Raw genomic sequence first — 20,594 nt, forward strand, 5'->3', positions numbered from 1 at the left:
CGCACTCGATCGTCGTCTGGAAGGTGATATCCATCTTGATGAGGTCACTTGACTTTTCTGATCCAAGAAGTTTCAACTTTGTCTATGTGAGATCGATTGAGAAGCTGTATCTCTTGATCTAAACCCCAATTTTGATCACACAGTTTCTCTACTTCGTCAATATACACTCCAAGATTCGACAATATATCCGCTTAGGTTCGCAAATCTACGTCACTCCTCAATTTGTCCTTCCAGGTGGGACAATGTGAAAGTCATTTCTCAGGCTCGCTACGAGAGTAAACTTGAGGTGTACAATTCTTTTTGTTTCGAACTCCAGTGCACATTTCCGGGGAAGGTATGGGTGAGGTAGCTACAAATCTTTGATTCTGAAATTGCTCGACTGCAAGGTCACTCAGAATACAGGCAGCTATCGTTGAGATGGAAGGCATTACTTTACACACTAATGAAACTGATCACATAGAAAGCCCAATGAATGAAATCTGGGTGTGTACTCTCGAATCTTGTGTGAATGCACACACCAATTTAATCCAGATGATAGTCCGTAAACGGGATACTAGTCGACGACGCATGAAGTGAATATATCAATCATACATATGAGGTGCTACATATGGAAGCTCTACCTCAAATGGAATATACCAATATGCATACGTAGCACCAATCATACATTATGATGACTGATGTCTCCTCGAGTCGAGTTTGAACCACACTGACATAGAAATAATTGAAAGCCAGTACGCCCAGGAGTGTCTTTCCCTCCATGGCAAATCCCCATTATCTCTTTGTGAATGACCAAAAGACATGTGAAGTCAGCAATTAAGAAATCTCTAAATGAGGAAGGACAGAGTGGAATGATTCATCACGTCAGTTGTTGTTGAATTGACTCGGAAAAATAGATTTTCCGGTCGAGATTGAGGTTTTGCCCGGTGTGTTTAGGGATGTGCAAAATGTCCCGTTTATTGTTCATGGGCATTCCAACACAAGTTAGAGTACTAGGTTGCGATATCTAATACTCGTTAGAGGACAGCAAGTGCAGTGTCTCTTGACTATCGGTCGAACGAAGGCCACCCTAAGTTGAGGTGACCGGATTTCTAGCCATCGCACAGGTGGTGATTCTCACAAATGTTGTTCCTCTATTGGACATTTAATGTGCGATGTACAACTTTTGAGAAGTAATAGTTTTAAAGTCCCTCAAAGACTTACTATAGGATCATCATCAGGTCGTTGTCGATAGAAACCCGAATGAATTGAGATGGAACGTCGACCATCAACGACTACACTGGTAGGCGCTTATGGCGTTTATTTGGGTGTCCATTGTCCTGGAATTTTGACCTCAGTGGCCATTCAGGCCGACATGTTTATATTTTGTTGGCATCTAGACAAGGCCTATCGTAGTGGCTCACCAACAAATCACTTATATACGGCAGCTCATCATCAAATCCCTCGCATGCGGCAGTGATGCATAGAATGTTTCTTGCTTAATAGCTTCCGATTTTCCTTCAAAATATCTTTCATTCCTCTTGATCATCAAGGTTATTCAAGATGTCAGATTCAGGAAATCCATCTACCGATATACTCCCTTCCGGGAACTCGAGTCTTTTCTCCAATCTACCCACTGAATTAAAATGCCGAGTTGTCGATTTGCTTGTCGCAAAAGATGTAGTTAATCTCCGTCTTACATCAAGAACTTGGAGTGGCGTATCTGTTACTGGCCTTTTCAATGTTTCTAATGGAAATCATATTGAACATGGCGTATTCTCCATTCGACCACATCTTGACGATATGACTCGATTACGATCCGTTGCCGGCTCACCGTGGCTAGCGAAAGTTATCAGACATGTAAAAATATATGTTGGAGATTTGGATATGTTAGAATTTGATCATGAAGTTCAGACTGTCAACAGATACACCAAAATTGAGAGTATGTTGACTTGTGAGAGAAAAGTTAATACCTTACTGGAACAGATTGTCCAGAATAGGATGAAACATTGTGATATTCTCATGCTCTCTCATTCCCTTTCAAAATTGCCTTCGGTCAAATCGGTAACAGCCACTGCGAATGAATGTCCATTTTCGGCTTCGGAGGTCAATTTTACATTAGCATGGATGCGACTCATGCGAAGGTGGAACCGTGAGCCGGACGCACTTTACGATTCTTACGATACCACATTTCCTACAAGATCAAGTATCAGACATCTCAGTATACTACTGGCAACACGATTACTACAACAACCTATTCGAAATTTAGTGTTGGATACTTTCCCAATCGATCTTTTTGCTAGTCAAAGCTTCGATGGTGACGACGACAAAATTGGACCATCCTATGAAATCCACACTAGCTTTCTTCATGATATGGAAGATATGACATCAAAAGTTGAGCATTTCCGAATTGGTATCAATTCTCTTGGCAACAACGCCACAACTCAAGAGCATACCAGAGTAATCGCCAAATCCATGAGTATGTTCATGGGATCCATGCAATCCCTTCGATCTTTAGATATCACTTTAAATATGTCCTTTCGATTTCCGAATGAGTCAATGGAATTAACCAACCAGGATGGATTCTATTTCAATACATTCCCACACCTCGAGAACTTACGTGTCTCCAAAATCAGATCTTTCGATACTTCATTCTACTCGTTCATTTTCCGTCACAAAGCATCCCTGAAATCTTTATCCCTAGGACATGGGTTTTTTCTGATTCCTCATGATAAACCTAGAGGATGCGTATCCATCAAATCTATACTTTTCAAACTGCGCGACGGCTTGAAGTTAGAGAGATTTCAATTATTGGTCAGTGCCAGTGATCGACAAATATATGATCAGGATTGGCAGGTTGTAAAGTCTTCTGCACATAAATTACCAGATGCAAAATTGTTCGAAATGTTCGTTTTGGGGAAATGGTCGTGGCCGATGGTGAATGTGGATTATCCGCATTGGAGAAGAATGGATGAGTGGAAAGGATGGGTTCGACGAGATGGATGGGACAAGTTGAAGTCGAAGTCGAAAAGAGATATCAAGGAGCTAGATTGGTAGGATGTACATGTATAAAATATATAATAATTTTTTCGTTAATATTTCCATTTCTTTGGTATTTCCCTGTCAGCAAAATTTGATCGATGAATTCTCCAATTGAATGACGGCATGAAAATTCTGATGAAGGCCGGATCGTTCTTTCCTTTCCAAATACCATGTGGAAATGAGTGATTAGATTTAGACTTTCACTTTCTACCTTCTCCGACCTCTTTTGAATTTTACCTTTCTCCTTTTCCATCTCAATTACCATCACTCCCATCACGCTCTCGCTAATCTCCTGCAATAGCTCTCACCATCTCAATTCCAGGGCTTGCCACTAACTCTCTCCATATCATCTCGCCCAATTTCCTTAAGACCAAATAGAACAAGCAAAAAGATCTTCCCTCACACACACGAAGGAAACTTTCCATTATACTACATCACACCACACCTGACTTCAAATCTTGAATCAAATCGTGTCTTGTGTATGGATAGTCAGCCCACTCAGAAGATCCAATAGTTCGATCTGCAGTTTAACAATCCAAGGCTCTGAACATGCAAAAAGTAATGAGAAATTTGAAAAAAAAAAAAAAAAAAAGCTCAATCTTCCAATCGAATTCAATATCGCAAATAATTTGCACATTCTCACTGGTTTGAAAATCAGATCATCTTTATTTTTGAACTCTCCCACGAAGAGTGATCAAGTAGCGCATGTCTAGTGCGGCGTACTAGACTCTAGCGAGAGCTGTCAATGTGGGGCTTCGAGGAGATTTTCAATATGACGTGCGTTACTAGATTGCAGGATGGTGATTTTTAGTCTCCTTGGGGCTCCAGAGGGCTTTGATTAGTAGTAATATCATGTGATTTTTCTTGGGAGCGGCGAAGGATGGTACGTGATGGGAGGTTGATTGCTACTAGAATGGAATGGGGGGCTTGGATTGGCAATGAACTAGATGATTTAGTTTTTTGTAGGGCAGAATTGGTACGGCTGTTTTGGATGTCAGGTAGGCTAGACAGTTTAGTTTGTGGTAGTGTCGAAATGATACGGTTGTTTTGGATGGTAGGTACGCGAGTTAGTGTTCCCAGAATGTTATATGAAGATTCATTCGCACTCCCAATTTCTTCATTGCTTTTTAGGTATCATTTGCACTCCAATCAATCAAGTACATCATATAATATCTACTGGTATTATCTTCTTGAACATCTACTTCATCTCAGACTCTCTAGATTACTAAAACATTCAACTTCTATCAACCTTTATACACTTCAAAATGTCCGGCTCTACCTCCACCGCATCTGACTCTCCACAAGAGTACTTCCCCGGAAGAGGTATTTCCACCGAAACCGCCCACTTAATCATGTCGTTCGTCGACCAAGCCACTCTTCCCGCCGCCAGATTAGTAAGCAGAAGTTGGGAGCCATTGATGCTGGAGTTCCTTTTCGAAGAGCGTGGTTTCTCCATGTCACCTTTCAAGAACGATATGAAAAGACTCGAGGAGGTGACTCAAACTGTCGCCATGCCATCGATCCATCACGTCGATATCGGTCTTGGCATTGTCGATAGTCGCAGATTGGGTTTGAACATTCTGCGAAATGCTTCGTCGGTCTTACTCTCGAAGATGTCGAAAGATGAGAAGAAACGCTGGTTGAGAGATCAGCTCTTGGTAGCTTCGGATCGGTATCTCCATTACGGTCGAGGGGAAGCTTTCGCAAGACTCTTGCAACCTCTTGAAAATTTGTCGTCCATCTCGATCTCAAATGTCGAGATTCAATCTTCTGGAAATTCATATGTACGCCATGAAGAATTGTTGGATGATCCGGAAATGGACATGGAGATCTATACTCCGGAGCAATGGGCTACTCTACCTCCAATCAAGTTTCAAGGCGTTCTCGACATACTCACTCGTATGTCTTTGCGTGGCTCTATTTCCCTCAAGCATTTAAAAATCGAGTCGCTTCCCATCTACACATTCATGACTTGGGATTCAGAGATGGGAGTGGGTACTGATGTCTCTGCTCGATTCGTCAAAGCTTTCTCCCATCTCGATTCACTTTCATTGGGTCTTTCATGCTGTGTTCCCAATGGGCTTTTATCCTTGGATCCTGAACCTTCATGTTTCCATCATCAGGCTACAAGTTCCATCGCCCAGTGGAATGTACTAGCCATGATCACCATGTGTAAAGTTGTGTCATCGATGAAGAATCTCCGACATTTAGATCTCAATTGGCAACTATCGCCTCTTGACGAAGAACACGGTTGCATTCCCAAAATGAACTCGAAGAACTTGAGAGAGATGTGGAATGAGCTCTTTCTCAAAACGACTTTCCCCAATCTCGAGACGCTGCGACTTTCCTGGTTCTGTATGGAAAAGATAGCACTTTATAAATTTCTGTTTAGACATAAAAGCACGTTGAAATACATCGATTTTGGAAATCATGCTTTTGATAAAGATGATATGTCATGTTCTTTCAAGGAATTTTTCGAGGGCTTGGGGAATAGGTTTGAGTTGCAGAAGTTGGAATGTAGAGATGTGTATTCGATTTCGGCGAGCATGAGAAAGAAGGAAGGGAGGGATAGAATGGATAAGGAGAGAGCGAGGAAGTAGAGATTGGATAAGAAGGGAACGAGGATGTATAAATTGGACAGGGGAGGAAGGAATAATTTTTTGTACATAGATTGGAGAATGTAATTCATGTTATTTTCATAATATCTGCAATCATAGTATTTTGGTGATGGTCCACTGGCGCTGTTGGATTCTTAGAGTGAAATAACTTCTTATAAATATCCATACTGATTCGAGCGTAGCGAGCAAAGGGGGTTTGGGGGCTTGCCCCCATTAATAAATGAAACCATATATTTAAAATCTATTTCTATTTCGTAAGATCGTTTCTAAAGGTGTATCGGATATATTAGATTGCCAACCCATGAAAATGGATCATTATGATGAAGCTTGCAATTCTCTTCTTTTGACAACATCCTCAACAACCTGTTCCAACCACCATGCATGAATCCTCGCATCACCTGTTAGTTCTGGATGGAAAGATGTTCCAAATACATTTGCTTGACGGACGGCTACTATGTCTCCTGCTTCGCTATTGAGTGATTCTTGAATTTCTGGGTTAGAATGGGTAGTGCGACCAGGAAGTGTGGCGAGGATTTCCACTGGAGCGGAGAGGATAGTATCAGGATTGGGGATAGATTTTGAGTCAATTGGTACAGAAGGTGCAATGACTGTGGAGTCGAGTGTGGATTCTGAGATTTGGGCTCCAGGAACGTGAGGGAGGAGTTTCTCCACGATAGGGGCTCGGATGAAAATTGCGGAGAAAGGAGCAGGCTTTTCTTCTGTTTCTTGAGCAGTAAGAGAGGTGGAAGTGGGATCTAGGTCTGATGAAGTCGAGCTTAGAGACGAAAGAAATGGTAGATCTAGATTGGCCGAGAAAGACTCTACTTGTCTGCCAAAATGATTTCGATTTACCCGAACATCAAGACCACCAATCAACTCCTGACCACCGGCTTTGGTACGGTTTGCAGATTCGGCAAGTAGAATAAGACCTGCGCAAGTTCCCCAAGTAGGATAACGATGATATCTGTAGAGTTGTTAGTATGGTTCCTGGATGAATGGGGAAAAGTTATGTGGATGACTCACTTGACATAGGATCTCAAAGGCTCAAGAAGACCTGATCTTTGAGCAACAAGTGAAATTGCGGTACTTTCACCACCAGGTATGATGAGTGCGTCGCATGAATTAAGTTCGGCCTCGTTTCGTACTTCTATGAACTTGTATTCCACCGAAAAGTCTCCTTTTGGGTCTTTTGATGTAGATTTGGATTTGGATTTGGATTTAGTGGCGAGGATTTCACTGGCGGAACGGAGACATTGTATATGCTCATTGAAAGCACCTTGAAGAGCTAAAACTCCAACGGTGACCTTGAAGCATTGTGCAATTGCCATATTAGACTTTGGTGGCGGAAGAATGCTTGATCGGGAAGTGAAGATATAAATAGTGAGGACGAATATATTCTTCACATGATTTCGACATCGACATATTCTCGGCACGGAAGGAAATCATTGATGCCAAGAAAATGACAAATTCAACCGATTGCCGAAGAACATCCTTGTCATTCTACCCCAAGCAATTAGTGAGGTCACCCGAACAACCTTAATTATCATTTGACCCAATCAGAACTGTATTATGTAAGCCAATGAAAATTAATCCTCAACCATTTCTTATGCATTCAAGGATTCTCAGGATTTAAGCTTCACTTGCCATTCTTTCCCCTCCTCAATTTCTTGAACTGGCTATACAAAAATTATATTGATTAATTATCTTATGCCACTCTACTGCCCTCCTTGAGAGGGTCATTTGAATAATCGATTAATCGATCCGCCAATCATTAAAGGGATTTGTTGGTTGCTGCAAGAATACCAGAAATAACTCAAACTCCCAGCCATATCTTACATCTACCTGTCTCGGTACATAATCGTCAAGATGTTCGCTCTTCTATCTTACGCTACCAATCTTTCAATAATCTATATCGTTCTCACTCTCTCGCTCTACATGCTTTCTCCTATTGTGCCTCTCGCAGGTTTCTTCGCTCGTCTCCTCGCCGGTTACATTTCTCTGGTCCTTTGCGCTTGTTATGGAGTCTTCATATCTATTCTCCTCCGTCTCGTAGGAAACTATCGCATATCTCAATGGACCGTCGCTCGCGCGTTCAAATGGACAATGTGGCTTACGACTGGTGTAACATTTGTCGTCGAAGATCCGGACAATTATCTCGGTACAACACGTCCTGCAGTCTTGATAGGAAATCATCAAACCGAACTCGATGTACTCATGCTGGGTTGTATATTCCCTCAATACTGTTCCGTCACCGCGAAGAAGAGTTTAAAGAATGTGCCATTCCTCGGCTGGTTTATGAGTTTGAGTGGAACGGTATTTATTGACCGCGGTAATGCGAAAGATGCCAGACAGGCTATGGCGGGGGCAGCAAAGGAAATCAGGGAGGAAAAACAAAATGTTTACATGTTTCCGGAGGGAACGAGAAGTTATGCAAAGGATCCAACTTTGTTACCTTTTAAGAAAGGAGCTTTTCATTTGGCGGTTCAGGCGGGTGTACCGATTGTACCGGTCGTGGTCGCTTGTTATAGTAATGTTTTGCATGTCCAAAGTTGGAGGTTTAAATCAGGGAAAATACCGGTTAAAGGTAAAGTTCCTATGTTTTATTTGAGGTTTTGAGGACGAGGCTAATTCTGAGAAATTTGTAGTTTTGAAACCTATCGAGACGAAGAACCTTACTTCTGCGGATGTAGAAGATTTAGCGAGAGACACGAGGGAGTTGATGTTGGGGGAATTGGTAGCTTTGACTTCGAAGGTAGAGGGAAAGCCAATAGCTATGCCGGCCCAAGATGCGGATGGGGTTGTGAAAGCAAGTGGAAGGGAACCGCAAGTGGAACATCATATACTATGAGGACTTGTATGGTGTGAAGGAAGTTGCCATTCTTTGCAAGTAAATGGCTGGGTGCGGGACCAAACAATAGTTCACATGGGAGAGGGTTGGCACAAGGAAATGGGTGGGCGGTACGGAAATGGAACACAAAAGGAAGGACGGGGATAAGAAACAAATGATGAAACATGAGATATGATATCCAGCAGGCGAAAAGATTTTCTCTTGCATGAGTTTGGAGTAGATGGACATGGCATGACAATGCGACTGCGAAGATTTGAAATTCAAATAGTGGTAGATACCCGGTAGAATTGGAATTTTAATCTGAAGAACAAAACTGATATTTTATGAAATCATATACTGCATGGGAGTCTGGGTGTGTAGTATAGGACTTAAGTTCAAGCCTGAGTTTGATTTCTAGTTTGATATTCAATATCAAAGTTTCTTTGCTTTCTTGTTAGTCTCCGCTTTCTCTACGTCTTGTCCCATCCATCCCTGTTTGTTCATTTTGGCTATGCTTAAGACCATTTCTTTTCTCGGGTATCTTGTTGGAAGGGTGTAGGCTGCTATCACGTGTCGTTTGCTAGATACTAGGCAGTTTATTCGATCGGGTCAATGTGATTCGTAAGATTAATGAGGAGTTTTGTCCCTGTAGACTAGCTTGCCATCTTGGTTCGGATACGGGAAGGGGATTTGAGATGGATGGGAAAGAGGGAGTGATAGAGGGATCCGGAGGAGAAGGCAGGATGCAGGATAGTGATGCTGGGGAAAGGCAAGGAAAAGTGGGTTGAGGTGAGAGACTTGAATACTTGTAAACTGCTGGGTTGGTTATATCTGGTTTTCAGGAGTGGATTTGAGGAGTTTGGATATTTTGCGTGGTGTTGCAGTTGGATAGAGTAGATTCTCTGAGACCTTGATTAGTAGGTAGTTGCTCCTCTTGCGGCAAATTTAGTGTTGGATTTGAACTTGAGTTTGAATCTAAACGTGTTATTGACGAAGGTGAAGAGAAATAGCGTTGTGGTGATTATTGCTTTGAAAGAATTATGAAGACATAGACATCGAAGATATTGAAAGATATGAGGAAGAGTAGGTATGTATGCCCAAAGAACGTGACTTGCCCTCACAAGATGACTTAATCAACCTGACCTGACTTTGCAAAGGGTGAACTTCGGGAGTCGGATTTTGTTAACACCGATACAACAGTCTCTTGACCATTTATTAACACAAGCTCTTCTATGAAATTCACACATGTAGAATCTTGAACTAACTTTTCCAGAATTGGTTTTTTGAGATGGGAAAGTTGGTGTTCTGGTATGAAGTGTCAGTGGATTAACTTTGTTGGATGAGGGTTTGTTTGATGTTTTCTTTGATGGAGGACTTGTTTATGTTGTGAAGTGGAGTGGAGATATTCTTTGAAGTAGGAGCTGCTTACCACCGACCCTATAGTTGCAAGACAACTTACCATGTCGCCTTTTTCGATACTTCGAAATAAATGCTATGGATACTAGTAATATCGAAGAGCTGGTATCGTACAAGCTACTTGATCTCACAGAGGAACATCGAAGCAAATGCGGACGAAATATTTGGGAATAAGTGTTCTGGCTAGCGACTGTTCCTTTTGAGGGCCAAATGGTGGAGTGAAAGTTGAGAGAAGGGGGAGGAAGGTGTCTGCTTGATTAGTGTTTGGGAGCCCACTCACCCTCTTCGTGGATTATGTTATGCGTTCGGCTTGGTTCGCGCGTATGTGCAGTACATACTGTGGGGAAGAAGTGAGGATATGCTAGCGCATTCTCAGATATCTTTGTGAGAGTTCCTGGATGTTTGCACTTCTATTGTGGAGGGTAGGATGGGCGCGGAAGTGGTTTGTTAATATATGTAAAATCGCAACAGGCTACTGCTATTGAGAGGTGTTCTCTCGAGATTGTCAAGACACGCGGCATTGAATCCTTCGACCGTCTGTCAAAAGTTTCTCTTTCCCATCAGAGATCTTGGTATAAGATAAAGGTAGACTTACCCAGAAACTTTACACCTTCGCGACTTATTTCCAGGCTCGCGGGTCTAGTGTTCGAAACAAAGCTAGCCAAACTCACTGGGTATTTAATATGAGGCTGAGGGACGATGTATGGACTCTCTTTCTCTCTATATATTAAGATTCTTCTGAGTATACTTACTACGCACTTGGAACTCGTCCCTGGGAAAGACTACGTGATCTGGAAATTGATGAATTTCAGAAACCATGAACATCGTGCAACTTACATCAGACTTTGATGCTTTGTGGTACTTATGCGTATCAATTCTGTGGAAAGTAGCCACAATTTTGGATCAAAAATTATGGATGAGATATATTGTCATTACATTATTTCTTTTCGAATATCAAGTCCCTTCCTTCAACTCGAGGCTTCGATAGTGATACTTGATACACTGCCAGCCATCTTACATACAAATCCATCCTAAAATAGCAAATTCATCATCTCCAAACCTTCCAATGCCCGTCTATCTTGTGGAGCTTCGTATTCTCTTACAATGACTCTCTCCTTGGCCACTAATTTACCCTTGTACGAATCTTTTTGTTTCTCAAGATACTCGGCAAGTTCCTCCCAGAAAATTTCGCACTCTTCTAGCGAATTGAGAAACACGCCTCCAGGCTCGTCTTCGTAAATTTCAGGCTCGTTTTTCAGGGCACTTGTGAAGACCAGCCTTTCAAGGTTTTCAAATCTACTCAAGAAGCTGTTCTTATACAAACGCGGAAGAAACCATGAGATGTCCGACGTGTCAACTGGGTAGCCGGTGACAACGTCTCGCACGTCTAAAAATTTAACACCTTGTAAACCGACATCTTTCAAGGCACCTTTCTTTTTAAGTTTTCTGTCAACTTTGTCATACCAGTAGTCGTACATGTCGCTGCTGGAACGCTGCCATGGTTCTCTGAAGTTGTATGATATACAAAGCGTGTCTACTTCTGGGTTGAAGCAGAATGACTTTGTATTTACACCCCGGATACCTTCACCATGTCGCTTAACTATAGTGTAGTGCTCCTTTGTAAATTTACGACTAGCTTTGCAAATTGCCATCGTGATTGGTAGCCCAGTAAGTCGCTCGTGGGGTTTTAGACAATTTGGGCTCAGGGCAAAATCTATAAATGCCGCTCGACCAGCGGGAAACATACATTTGTAGATAATTTCTTGAAGTTTGAGAGGGCGATCCTGGAAACGCATGGGAGGGCTAGATTTATCAAGAAGATCGCGACTATGTGGGTCCTCGCCAGTATCTTGAGTTGAAAGCGTGTTAGCATGTGAATTACTTTCCGAAAGTCCGTTCCGAGATACATAAAGTCCTTCGGCACACTCACATTTCCGTTTTGTGCCACGTTGGTTCGAGTGGTGGTTCTCTTCGACGCCATTTGTATTGTCGGACTGATAGAATACTTGATCGGAAACCAAAGGCTCGAATGCATTGGGCTTAGGGTATGTTGCAGGCCTGGTGTGATCTACGGTTCTGTTAGTACTTTATTGGAACTTTGGTAGTAGGGGGCAGTTGTTTACCAAAGGAATACACCTCTGGGTGTCCATTCGAACCTGTATCTTCTTGCAAATCTTCTTGTCCAGGAGCAGAGCCGGAGATACCACAATTTTGCGGTGGATCGTTGGCATTTGATTCGGCAAGAAGACCATATTGATCGAACTGGGATTTCAAGGGTGCTGTATCTCCAGTGGCACTCGTTAAGTTACAGCTTTGGTTTGAAAGGTTGTCGGAAGACATCGCATTTTCTTGTTGATGATTTCTTGTTATGTTAGCATCTCTTGTGTATGGTCACTACATGGGTTTTTTTATATCTTACTTGCTGTTGAGTCGGCCTTTGAAACTTCCCCTTCCTTGCCAAAGTCGTAATCAAGTGTTGTCGAAGCAAGACCAACCTCCTTAGGTAGCCATGGCTCTGGATTAAAGTCAGGCATTTCGTCAAGGTTTCTCTAGTTTCTTTGAGAAGTCTGTTCGATGGTGTATTTTTTAAGGAGTTTCCAGTGTCTTTTTGTTTTTGGAAATCGGATATGTGGGTGATTTCAAAAATGTCTATTTACTCGGGAGATCCCATGACCGGGAACCAATAGAACTCGGGATTGATAGCAATGCTATTTCATTAAATTGGCTGTGTCTTTATTACTAGTGTTCTATAATCATAGACTATCTATTGGCTCATTCCCGAAAAGTTCTACTGATTTTTGACTATGCCAGTGAATTTCGGAGGTCACGAATCTTGAGTCTACTGGACAGCCAAATGGTGAAGTAAAAGTGGGAAGGGAGAGAAGAAAGGGGATTTGCATAACTACTATTTGGGAATTGTACTCCATCTGTTTTCTACATAATAAGTTACATTATGCGATTAGTTTGTTTCATTTCATAGGGAAAAAGATATGAGAATATACGAATACATTCTCAATATTTCTATGGGAATTCCTAAACTTTTAGATTTTTATAGGGGAGGATTCATTGTAATGATGGTTTATGTCTTGATAGTATTTTGAATTTTAATAAACTATGGCTATTAAAAGGTGTCCTTTCAAGGTTGTTAAGACGCTACTTGGAAGTATGCTGAACCATGATTTATTGTCTGGTCAGTACAGTGCTCACAAGTCTATTTGCAATTTTGACTGAATTTCATAAAAAATTTATAGATACACTATTCCTCCATCTATCCCTCACTCATCTCTCCCTTATTTCTTCTCCCGCTCCCACACTCGTCCTATCTGTCTGTCCTGCGACTGGTTTCGATATTCTTCTGGAAGATGGGTTAACATCTTTGAATAGAACTCTTCGCTCAGGTCAACCCTTCCATTGTCCTTTTCCACTTTTTGACCATCCATCTCTGTAAAGTCTCTAATCACTATGTTCTTCTTGGACACAAGCCTATCATCACCAACCCTTGCTTCATCAAGATAATCCGAAATCAAGTTTTTCATAGCCTCCTGTTCCTTTCTATTATAGGGACGGGAGTATCGGCCCCGCCAAGTACCATGAAATGAAATATTCGTAAGTGTTAGTGTTTTGAGGTTTTTAAACATAGCCAAGCTGCCATTTGTGAAAACTGCTGGTATGAGAAGAGCACGGTCTGTGTTGCTATTGGCGAGACGAGAAGCTGAAAGATAATCTAAATGAGTATTATAGATATCTCGAATTTCCAAGTGACGGATACTCTTTAGGCCTTTCCTATGTTTCGCGTCGACTTGGTTATACCATTCGAGGGTCTGCTCCATTCTATTTTGGGGAGTAGCATCTGAAATGGCTACTGTATCCTGCGGACCAAGTGCTAGCTGTCTTGGCTGAGAATACTTTTTTTTGCACTGATCGTATGTTATCTGACCCGTATATATGAATCTTGATCCTCTCGCAAATACCGGTTTGTCCAGCACAGTGTGGTAGAATTCTGTGACTTCGCGACTTTCACGACATATTCGTAAAGTTATAGGCAGTTCGATTCCTTCCTCCCTGAGCTTGCCCGCTCCAACCACAAGACCAAGGCGCTCTGTTTTAGGAGAACAGCAATACCCCCAGATCATCCACCGCAGCTCATTGGGTAGTTCCTTGAATCTGTCGAATGTCGTAATTTTTGCATGCAAGTATAGACCTTCGGCATCGGCAGACGAATTACATTCCTGGACAAAATTTAGTAATTAATACAACCAAAAAACTCCATGCAAAGGAAATTAGTCTTACTTGAAACATGTAATATACAATACCAAGCTCCGGTGGGATGCTTGCCAAACTCATTGTCCTGTCAAGAAGATCTTTAATGCGTCGAAGGGTATTTCTTCGTTCCTTCGTGGAAAGATGGGTTACTTGACTTCTGTCGCTGAATCTCCGAGACTTTGGATCCCAAAAGCTGAATTTGAACGATCCACCACATGTAGCGCCAGTGAAAAGAGGATTTAAGATTCTGGAAACTATCCGCATTATTGAATCTCTTGTGATGGGTCTAGGAGCAGTATTAGTCTGGACATCGGTTGCAGTGTTTGTTCCCTCCTGAAGATCGTTTGACTCCTTTTGTTCTTGTGGATTGCCCTGAACTTCGACGTCGGGATACCAGTTTACACTCCAAGGAGCGGGATATATATCATCGAGGCGCGAAGGAAATTCCGTATCGAGATCGAAGTATCTTTTTGTACGGGTATTGTTGTCGGCCCAGTGGTCAACAAATAGTTGATTCCATTGTTCAACTCGATGGTAGTAATTCTTGCGACCTAGGGGGTGAAATGCATAAACTTCTTCAGATACAAACTTCTTTTTTTGCTTTCCATGGTGCGCCACCATGCCAGGTGGGACAAATTAACTAGCCCATATAGCAGCCTCACGACGTGACTTACTGCCGCTGTCCTCGTCGGGCTCACACTCTAGAGAATTCGATATTGCTTGCGAAATCTGAAAGGCTTCTTTTGCCAATAAGCAGGCGCCCAGCTGTGCTTCAGCCGAGCAATCTTTATGGTTCTTCGTGTCTGTTTGGCCAATGTATGTTCCATCAGATTTCATGGCCCGCTCAAATTCAACTACCCAGCTTGGCACATTCGATCTCCTACCGGCTTTGGGATTATCGAAAGAAGGCTTGTTTCCTAAAGCTTGGTTCATTCCTGTAATGTTGTTAGAATGCTTAACTATATATAAATGGTGCTCAAATTACCTGATTGACCAGCATATTGCATGTTATTAGAGAGTGGCTGGGACTTCAATTTCCTGTTTGACCAGTCCGAAGGGCTTCCATTATCATGAACAGTCAAATGTACAAAATGTGAAGCAGCTGTCTGGCCTTGATCGTTGCGGGCGACATGGTGTTCTGGTGCGGTGCCACTGAAATGATTGAAACCACCACTTCCACCAGTTGAACCCAAGAGTGCTTGGGTACGCAACTTGCCATTATGAGTGGAAGGCATGAGCGGCGGTCGGCGGGAAATGGTTAATTGACTTTGTGCCATTCCAGGATCGAGAGGGAGTGAACCTGCTCCTTGGTTGGGGAAGGCAAGTTGAGCCGGATTCGTGTTGAATGGAATGTTGCTATGTATAGGAGTTGATGTCGCGAGTGTTGGGTATTCATAGCCATCTGCGCCATTACTAGTACTCTGTGGAGACATTCGTTTTACTTTTCATTTGTTTGCTGAAAAATAATCACCTGTAGCGTTATCGAAGCCATCCTGCATACCTGTTTCAAAAATATCAAAGCCAGGGTCATAATCAGAATACTGCAATGGATTGACCAAAGGTAAAGTCAGACCTTGAGACAGAGCGAATTGAAAGTTATCAGGTGCTGTATCGCTGGTTTTTCGGTGATCTCCCATGCTTCCCATAGCGAGACGAGGTTGATTTGGATTGTAAGAAGATATCGCACTTGGTTGTTGTTGATCATCTATTATGTTAGCATGCTTTGTATATTGTCGCTCTATAAGTTTGATATCTTACCGACTGCTGTTGATCTACCATACTCATAGTCAGCTGCTTCTGTGCCAGGTGTTGTCAAGTTTTGATGGTCAGGTGCCCATGATGGCGGGTTTAATCCGTCCATCTTGTCGACTTGTTCTTATGTTGTACGAAAAGATTTGAATGCCAATGTTGTTGTGTTTTTGATTTGGATATTAAAAACTATTTGTGTTGGAGGGGTTTCTCAAGAGATTTTGTTTACGCGGGGTTGGCACATGATGAAGAAACTACAGAGCGCGGGGTGAATATCAAAGTTTTGGAACTAGTTGCTGTTCTAATGTCGTTTCTATCATGATTATGGCTTATTGGCTATGCAGGGGTTAGTGCAGAGAAATGGCGAAGTCATTGGCTGTAGAAATCTATTTTCAATGTAGGTGTGAAGTTTGGGCTTGTAAGTACAAGATGTGCGTTATTTCATAAAGTGCTCACGAGATTCTAAATTATGAATTTTGGTATACAGTCTCTTACAGGGAAGTTTGTAGTAATAGGCTTGAAATTCCGAAGTAGGTTCAACTAGCAAAGCGGACGTAGAGTTTCAAAGGGTTATACGTCTGTGTAGATGTATGATTTGGTCGCTCTTATTAAACAAGAAAAAAGACGTTTAATTTTCTGGCCGTAAACTAGACTAGACTATGGACACTCAAAGACAAAGTGATTGTCTCTATTACTTCTTTCTCCAACTGCCATATCTGCTACGTTCAATAGGCTCTAACTCTGGCGGCGGCTCGCAGAAAAAGCATATCTAATGCCACCTTCTTGGCCATAGCGAATTTCTCGCATTGTGCATTCCTCCCCTCCAATTACCACATTCTCCTGCACAATCCCAACTTTGCCTAACCCCGTTTTCTTTTCGAAATAATCCACAATAGTATATCACTAGAAGTGTCTTTTTCACTGAAATGATATTATTCCTAGCTATATGCGATATGTTTGTCAGAGTCCTTTCATGCAGATCGCTAAACTTTCATAATGCCGTTGGTGAAAGAAAATTGGGATTAATGGGGAAAACTCAATAGCAGGCAGGTATCGCTTAGCATCATGTAGACCAAAGCAGAGACAAATCCATTTCCCTATAGTCACTTGGGAAATGTGAAAAAAATACATACTTTTATTCTTCTTCAAATTCAGCGTCGATGTCTGAATCTTTTTGTGCTTCGACAGTTTGAGATGCCAACTGCTCTAACACACTAGAAGCATTGTTGGCGATTTGAGACTGTAATCTTTGCGTCGTCGCTGGCTTTCTACGACGAATCGATTTATTGACTCTGTTCGTGAACTGCGAAGGTTCCATTCGAGTATCGGATCTCTGAATTCTGGCGGACGTCCCTACAACAGTTAGAGAACTCCAATTCTAGCATCTAAAGGGGAGCTAAACTAACTGTAAGGATTAGAAGCTTGGGGAGTTTCCATCTGTGATTGACGAATGTCGGATGTCAATGTGCTTGGTATGTTTGGTGGGAAATCCCAAGCGGATCGAGTATCGGCTTCTCCAGGGACGAGGGCTGCTGCCGTTGCCTCGATATTCGAAGCATACATTGGGACCCTACCAAACGGCAACGGGCGTCTTGGTCTAGCATCTTGTGGAAACAAAGGGCCAGAATAGTTCGCATTGGACGGCTGATCAGCATCTGCAAAAAAGTTAAAAAGCTGCGCCAGTGATGAAATAATACTCAGCGTACCAAACAGTGTCCAATCCTGTTGTATATCCATTCGATCGTCAACCGAGCTTGGCATACCACCTTGATTGTTGCTGACTGTATGCTGGGTTGATGGCATATTGTCTGGAACATTAGAGACATCTAATTCTGCACCTACTGGTCCTGGAGCTCTCTGATCATCAGTATGGTCATGAGGTGTAGCGGTTTCATTCCTAATATCATCGAGAGTTTCAACTTCATTTGACGTCAATTCGTCGGATGCACCGTTGGAGCTACCGCTTTCAGAGGGATAATCAATAGCCCTGCCGACGGATACAGGTGTTGGGTTAGGAAGGCCGTGGTTGCTATGAAATACGTCGTTTTGTTGTCTGGGAACAAGTGGTACGATTTGGTTTGACCTGTCGACTGGGAGAAACTGGCTTGGGCCATGGAATGGAAACTGACTTGGGTCATTGACTAGATAAAATTGGTTTGACCCAGTGACTGGAAGAAACTGGCTTGGGCCATTGACTGGATTAAATAGGTTTGACCCAGTGACTGGAGGAAACTGGTTTGGATCATTGAATGGAAACTGGTTTGGGCCATTGACTGGATAAAACAGGCTGTTCCCCAATACTTGACCACTTGTACCGCTTGGATAGTTCATGGTATTTATCGTACCTGTAGTCATACCCGTTTGATTTGCTATCTGACCGAGGGGATATGTGCTATGATAGCGTGATGCGGAAGGATGGCTATTCATAGTCATCATGTTGCCTGGATAGTAGTTGCCTGTTATATCATTTTTAGAAAGCTCCCAGGGTGTAGGAGAAGTATTTATCTTACCATATTGAAGTGCGGCAGGGTAAGATGGGTATTCCATGCGGTTATTTCCATCTTGCATGCCTTGGTTTGCATTATTTGTCAAGTACGGTGTCGCTGGGTACTCGAAGCTGTTTCTGGGTTGATTGACGAAGAACTGTTGATTGAGAGGCATCCCTTGGGGGGTGAAACCTTGTAATGGAAGTCCCATGGGGTTTGGCTGTTGATTATTTCTATCATGAATGCCTTGATTTGCATTATCGGTCGAGTTCGGAACCGGTGGATTCTCAAAGCTGTAATCGGCGTAGGACTGTTGATTGAGAGGAAGTCTTTGGGCGCCGATAGATGGGAATTGCTGTGCCATGCCAAGTACATGTTGATGACTTCCTATTCCATTAATCAGCATGCTTCCTGTTTACATCATGAGTGTATCACCTTACTATTGAGAGCTTCTTCAGCCTGCACACTTTCTTGACTAGATTCAGCAGAATCCCCCTCGTTACGAGAGGCTGGCGCATGAGTCCCGCTTGAAGGGCTTTTTAAATCCACCCCGTAGTCCATGACATATTGATCTCCAGAAAGAGCACCATTTGGCACATTGTTGGATCGTGGAACGGGTTGACCACCAGACTCGCCGATACCATCAAGCCAGCGATAAATGCCAGTTGGGGATCTGATGATCTTGAGATAGTCTACGTTGTGTGGCTGCGGATGTAGATGTGGTGGCGGCGGCGGCGGCGGCGGTGGTGGTTCGGAACTCATGTTGAGCGTCAATAGATGTTTGTGTTTGATGTCGAGATTGATTTGATGTTGTGCTATAATGAAATCTCTTATTTTTGATATTCAACGTTGTTATTTCTTGCACAGTATTGCAAATGCGAAATGCCACAAGCTGCGGATGTGAGCTAGAGTTTATCTATACAGTCGTGTATTTACCACATTTGATTAAATCGGTTACTGTAAATAGAATTTAGCTAAGCCATGTTCAATGCGCTAGTGAAAGAGTGGTGTCACTGAATTAGGGCTAATTGAGTTATTAAGATGATGATCAATTCTAGGACTTTTATTTCGTGCTAGTAAAATGAGAGGTCAATCTAATAGAATGGGACTTGCAGGGAAATGATGCGGCTTAACGTTGTTTTAGAAGATCTAGGACAATTCAAAGAGTGTGATGAAGTAATTATCACTCTTGTATATTCAAGTTCTTTTTAAAAAGTGAGTTTCTCATTCGTATTTGCATCTCTCTAATCATGGCCTAAAGATTCTAACTAATTTTCACTAATAATTGAGGGTGGCTTCCTAGTGAGCGCCTATTCCCGGAACGCTAGCTAAATAAAGTCAATACATTGTAAACAATCTTTCTACCATACAGATAACCTTATCCCGACATGCCACAGAAAACGTCATTTCATCAAATGTCCTATCTATTTGGAAGATCAAATATCAAAATCTGTCTTTCATCTTTTTCTATTTCCCTTTCTCTCTTTCTCATTCTTCCCTCTATTCAAGGTAGAAGGGACAAACTCTCTCTTCACTTCTTCACGCCCGTTAGACCACCCATCAAGAGCCCTATTTATCGTTTGGCACTAACACAACAACAACACCAATGGATCAACAAGTACCATCTACCTATACAAAACATAGCATATCATTTGTACGCATTACAAATTATTTTAGCGCCCTCACACCTAAGAATGACAGTGCAGCTATGTAAGGAGAGCTGCTGATAACCTCCCTGTTCCTTCATCGATCCTCAATATTGAAGACCCCTAAATCACGTAGTCAGTTATATGGAACTCTAAATCATACACTGCCATACTACCACGTTACTACACAAATCCAAGTATTGCGTGCGAGCCGGCGTCCGCGTTATTCTAAGAGTCCTCATACCTAAGAACAATAGTCCAAACATAAAGCGAAACTCCCATGTGTTACCCCCTCTCCCCCTTTCCATGCAAAACTCCATGATAGTGCCAATTGATATTACAAAATCACTCTCGTACCCTCATAACTTCATACCCCCATCCCCTCATAAACACACCACCACAAATTTTCAGCATCTAGCATCTAGCATCTCACATCTAACAACCAGCATCTCAGCACCCAAAACCCAGCACCCAAAATCCCACAACCCTGCACCACAACACAAAATATTCCACAAAAATCACAGCACCATACCTTGCTACTTCTCACAGATTCTAAAATATCAAAATCGAG

General features: G+C 42.3%; 7 protein-coding genes across 10 annotated transcripts; 3 read left to right on the plus strand and 4 right to left on the minus strand.

The window, feature by feature from the left end:
• Window positions 1-998: 998 nt before the first annotated feature.
• Window positions 999-3,080, plus strand: BCIN_16g02610 (hypothetical protein). The gene has a single exon (XM_001550483.2). It carries the CDS (start codon window positions 1,540-1,542, stop codon window positions 3,031-3,033), a length of 1,494 nt encoding a protein of 497 aa, XP_001550533.1. The 5' UTR covers window positions 999-1,539; the 3' UTR covers window positions 3,034-3,080.
• A 1,116-nt stretch (window positions 3,081-4,196) lies between these two features.
• On the plus strand, window positions 4,197-5,685 carry BCIN_16g02620 (hypothetical protein). The gene has a single exon (XM_001550484.2). It carries the CDS (start codon window positions 4,284-4,286, stop codon window positions 5,616-5,618), a length of 1,335 nt encoding a protein of 444 aa, XP_001550534.1. The 5' UTR covers window positions 4,197-4,283; the 3' UTR covers window positions 5,619-5,685.
• A 39-nt stretch (window positions 5,686-5,724) lies between these two features.
• Window positions 5,725-7,062, minus strand: BCIN_16g02630 (hypothetical protein). Its single transcript, XM_001550485.2, has 2 exons — window positions 6,660-7,062; window positions 5,725-6,600 (listed from the first exon to the last, which is right to left on the minus strand). The coding sequence occupies exons 1-2, from the start codon at window positions 6,962-6,964 to the stop codon at window positions 5,952-5,954; spliced, it is 954 nt and encodes a 317-aa protein (XP_001550535.1). The 5' UTR covers window positions 6,965-7,062; the 3' UTR covers window positions 5,725-5,951.
• A 200-nt stretch (window positions 7,063-7,262) lies between these two features.
• Window positions 7,263-8,825, plus strand: Bcslc1. Its single transcript, XM_001550486.2, has 2 exons — window positions 7,263-8,220; window positions 8,282-8,825. Exons 1-2 carry the CDS (start codon window positions 7,503-7,505, stop codon window positions 8,482-8,484), a joined length of 921 nt encoding a protein of 306 aa, XP_001550536.1. The 5' UTR covers window positions 7,263-7,502; the 3' UTR covers window positions 8,485-8,825.
• Window positions 8,826-10,744: 1,919 nt separating this feature from the next.
• Window positions 10,745-12,855, minus strand: BCIN_16g02650 (hypothetical protein). The gene has a single exon (XM_024698003.1). The coding sequence runs from the start codon at window positions 12,411-12,413 to the stop codon at window positions 12,288-12,290; it is 126 nt and encodes a 41-aa protein (XP_024553820.1). The 5' UTR covers window positions 12,414-12,855; the 3' UTR covers window positions 10,745-12,287.
• A 240-nt stretch (window positions 12,856-13,095) lies between these two features.
• Window positions 13,096-16,455, minus strand: BCIN_16g02660 (hypothetical protein). Its single transcript, XM_024698004.1, has 2 exons — window positions 15,128-16,455; window positions 13,096-15,077 (listed from the first exon to the last, which is right to left on the minus strand). Exon 2 carries the CDS (start codon window positions 14,010-14,012, stop codon window positions 13,170-13,172), a length of 843 nt encoding a protein of 280 aa, XP_024553821.1. The 5' UTR covers window positions 14,013-15,077; window positions 15,128-16,455; the 3' UTR covers window positions 13,096-13,169.
• Window positions 16,456-16,478: 23 nt separating this feature from the next.
• BCIN_16g02670 (hypothetical protein) lies at window positions 16,479-19,432 on the minus strand. Of its 4 annotated transcripts, XM_024698005.1 has the most exons (6): window positions 18,818-19,432; window positions 18,402-18,764; window positions 17,598-18,347; window positions 17,298-17,546; window positions 17,025-17,244; window positions 16,479-16,833 (listed from the first exon to the last, which is right to left on the minus strand). In XM_024698005.1, exons 1-5 carry the CDS (start codon window positions 19,137-19,139, stop codon window positions 17,027-17,029), a joined length of 1,902 nt encoding a protein of 633 aa, XP_024553824.1. In that variant the 5' UTR covers window positions 19,140-19,432; the 3' UTR covers window positions 16,479-16,833; window positions 17,025-17,026. The 4 variants fall into 4 exon arrangements, with proteins under 4 accessions (XP_024553824.1, XP_024553825.1, XP_024553823.1 ...); XM_024698006.1 differs by having other exon boundaries at window positions 17,598-18,764; XM_024698007.1 differs by having other exon boundaries at window positions 18,402-19,432.
• Window positions 19,433-20,594: the final 1,162 nt, after the last annotated feature.

This window comes from Botrytis cinerea, chromosome 16, assembly GCF_000143535.2.
Source record: "Botrytis cinerea B05.10 chromosome 16, complete sequence".
Lineage (NCBI taxonomy): Eukaryota > Fungi > Ascomycota > Leotiomycetes > Helotiales > Sclerotiniaceae > Botrytis > Botrytis cinerea.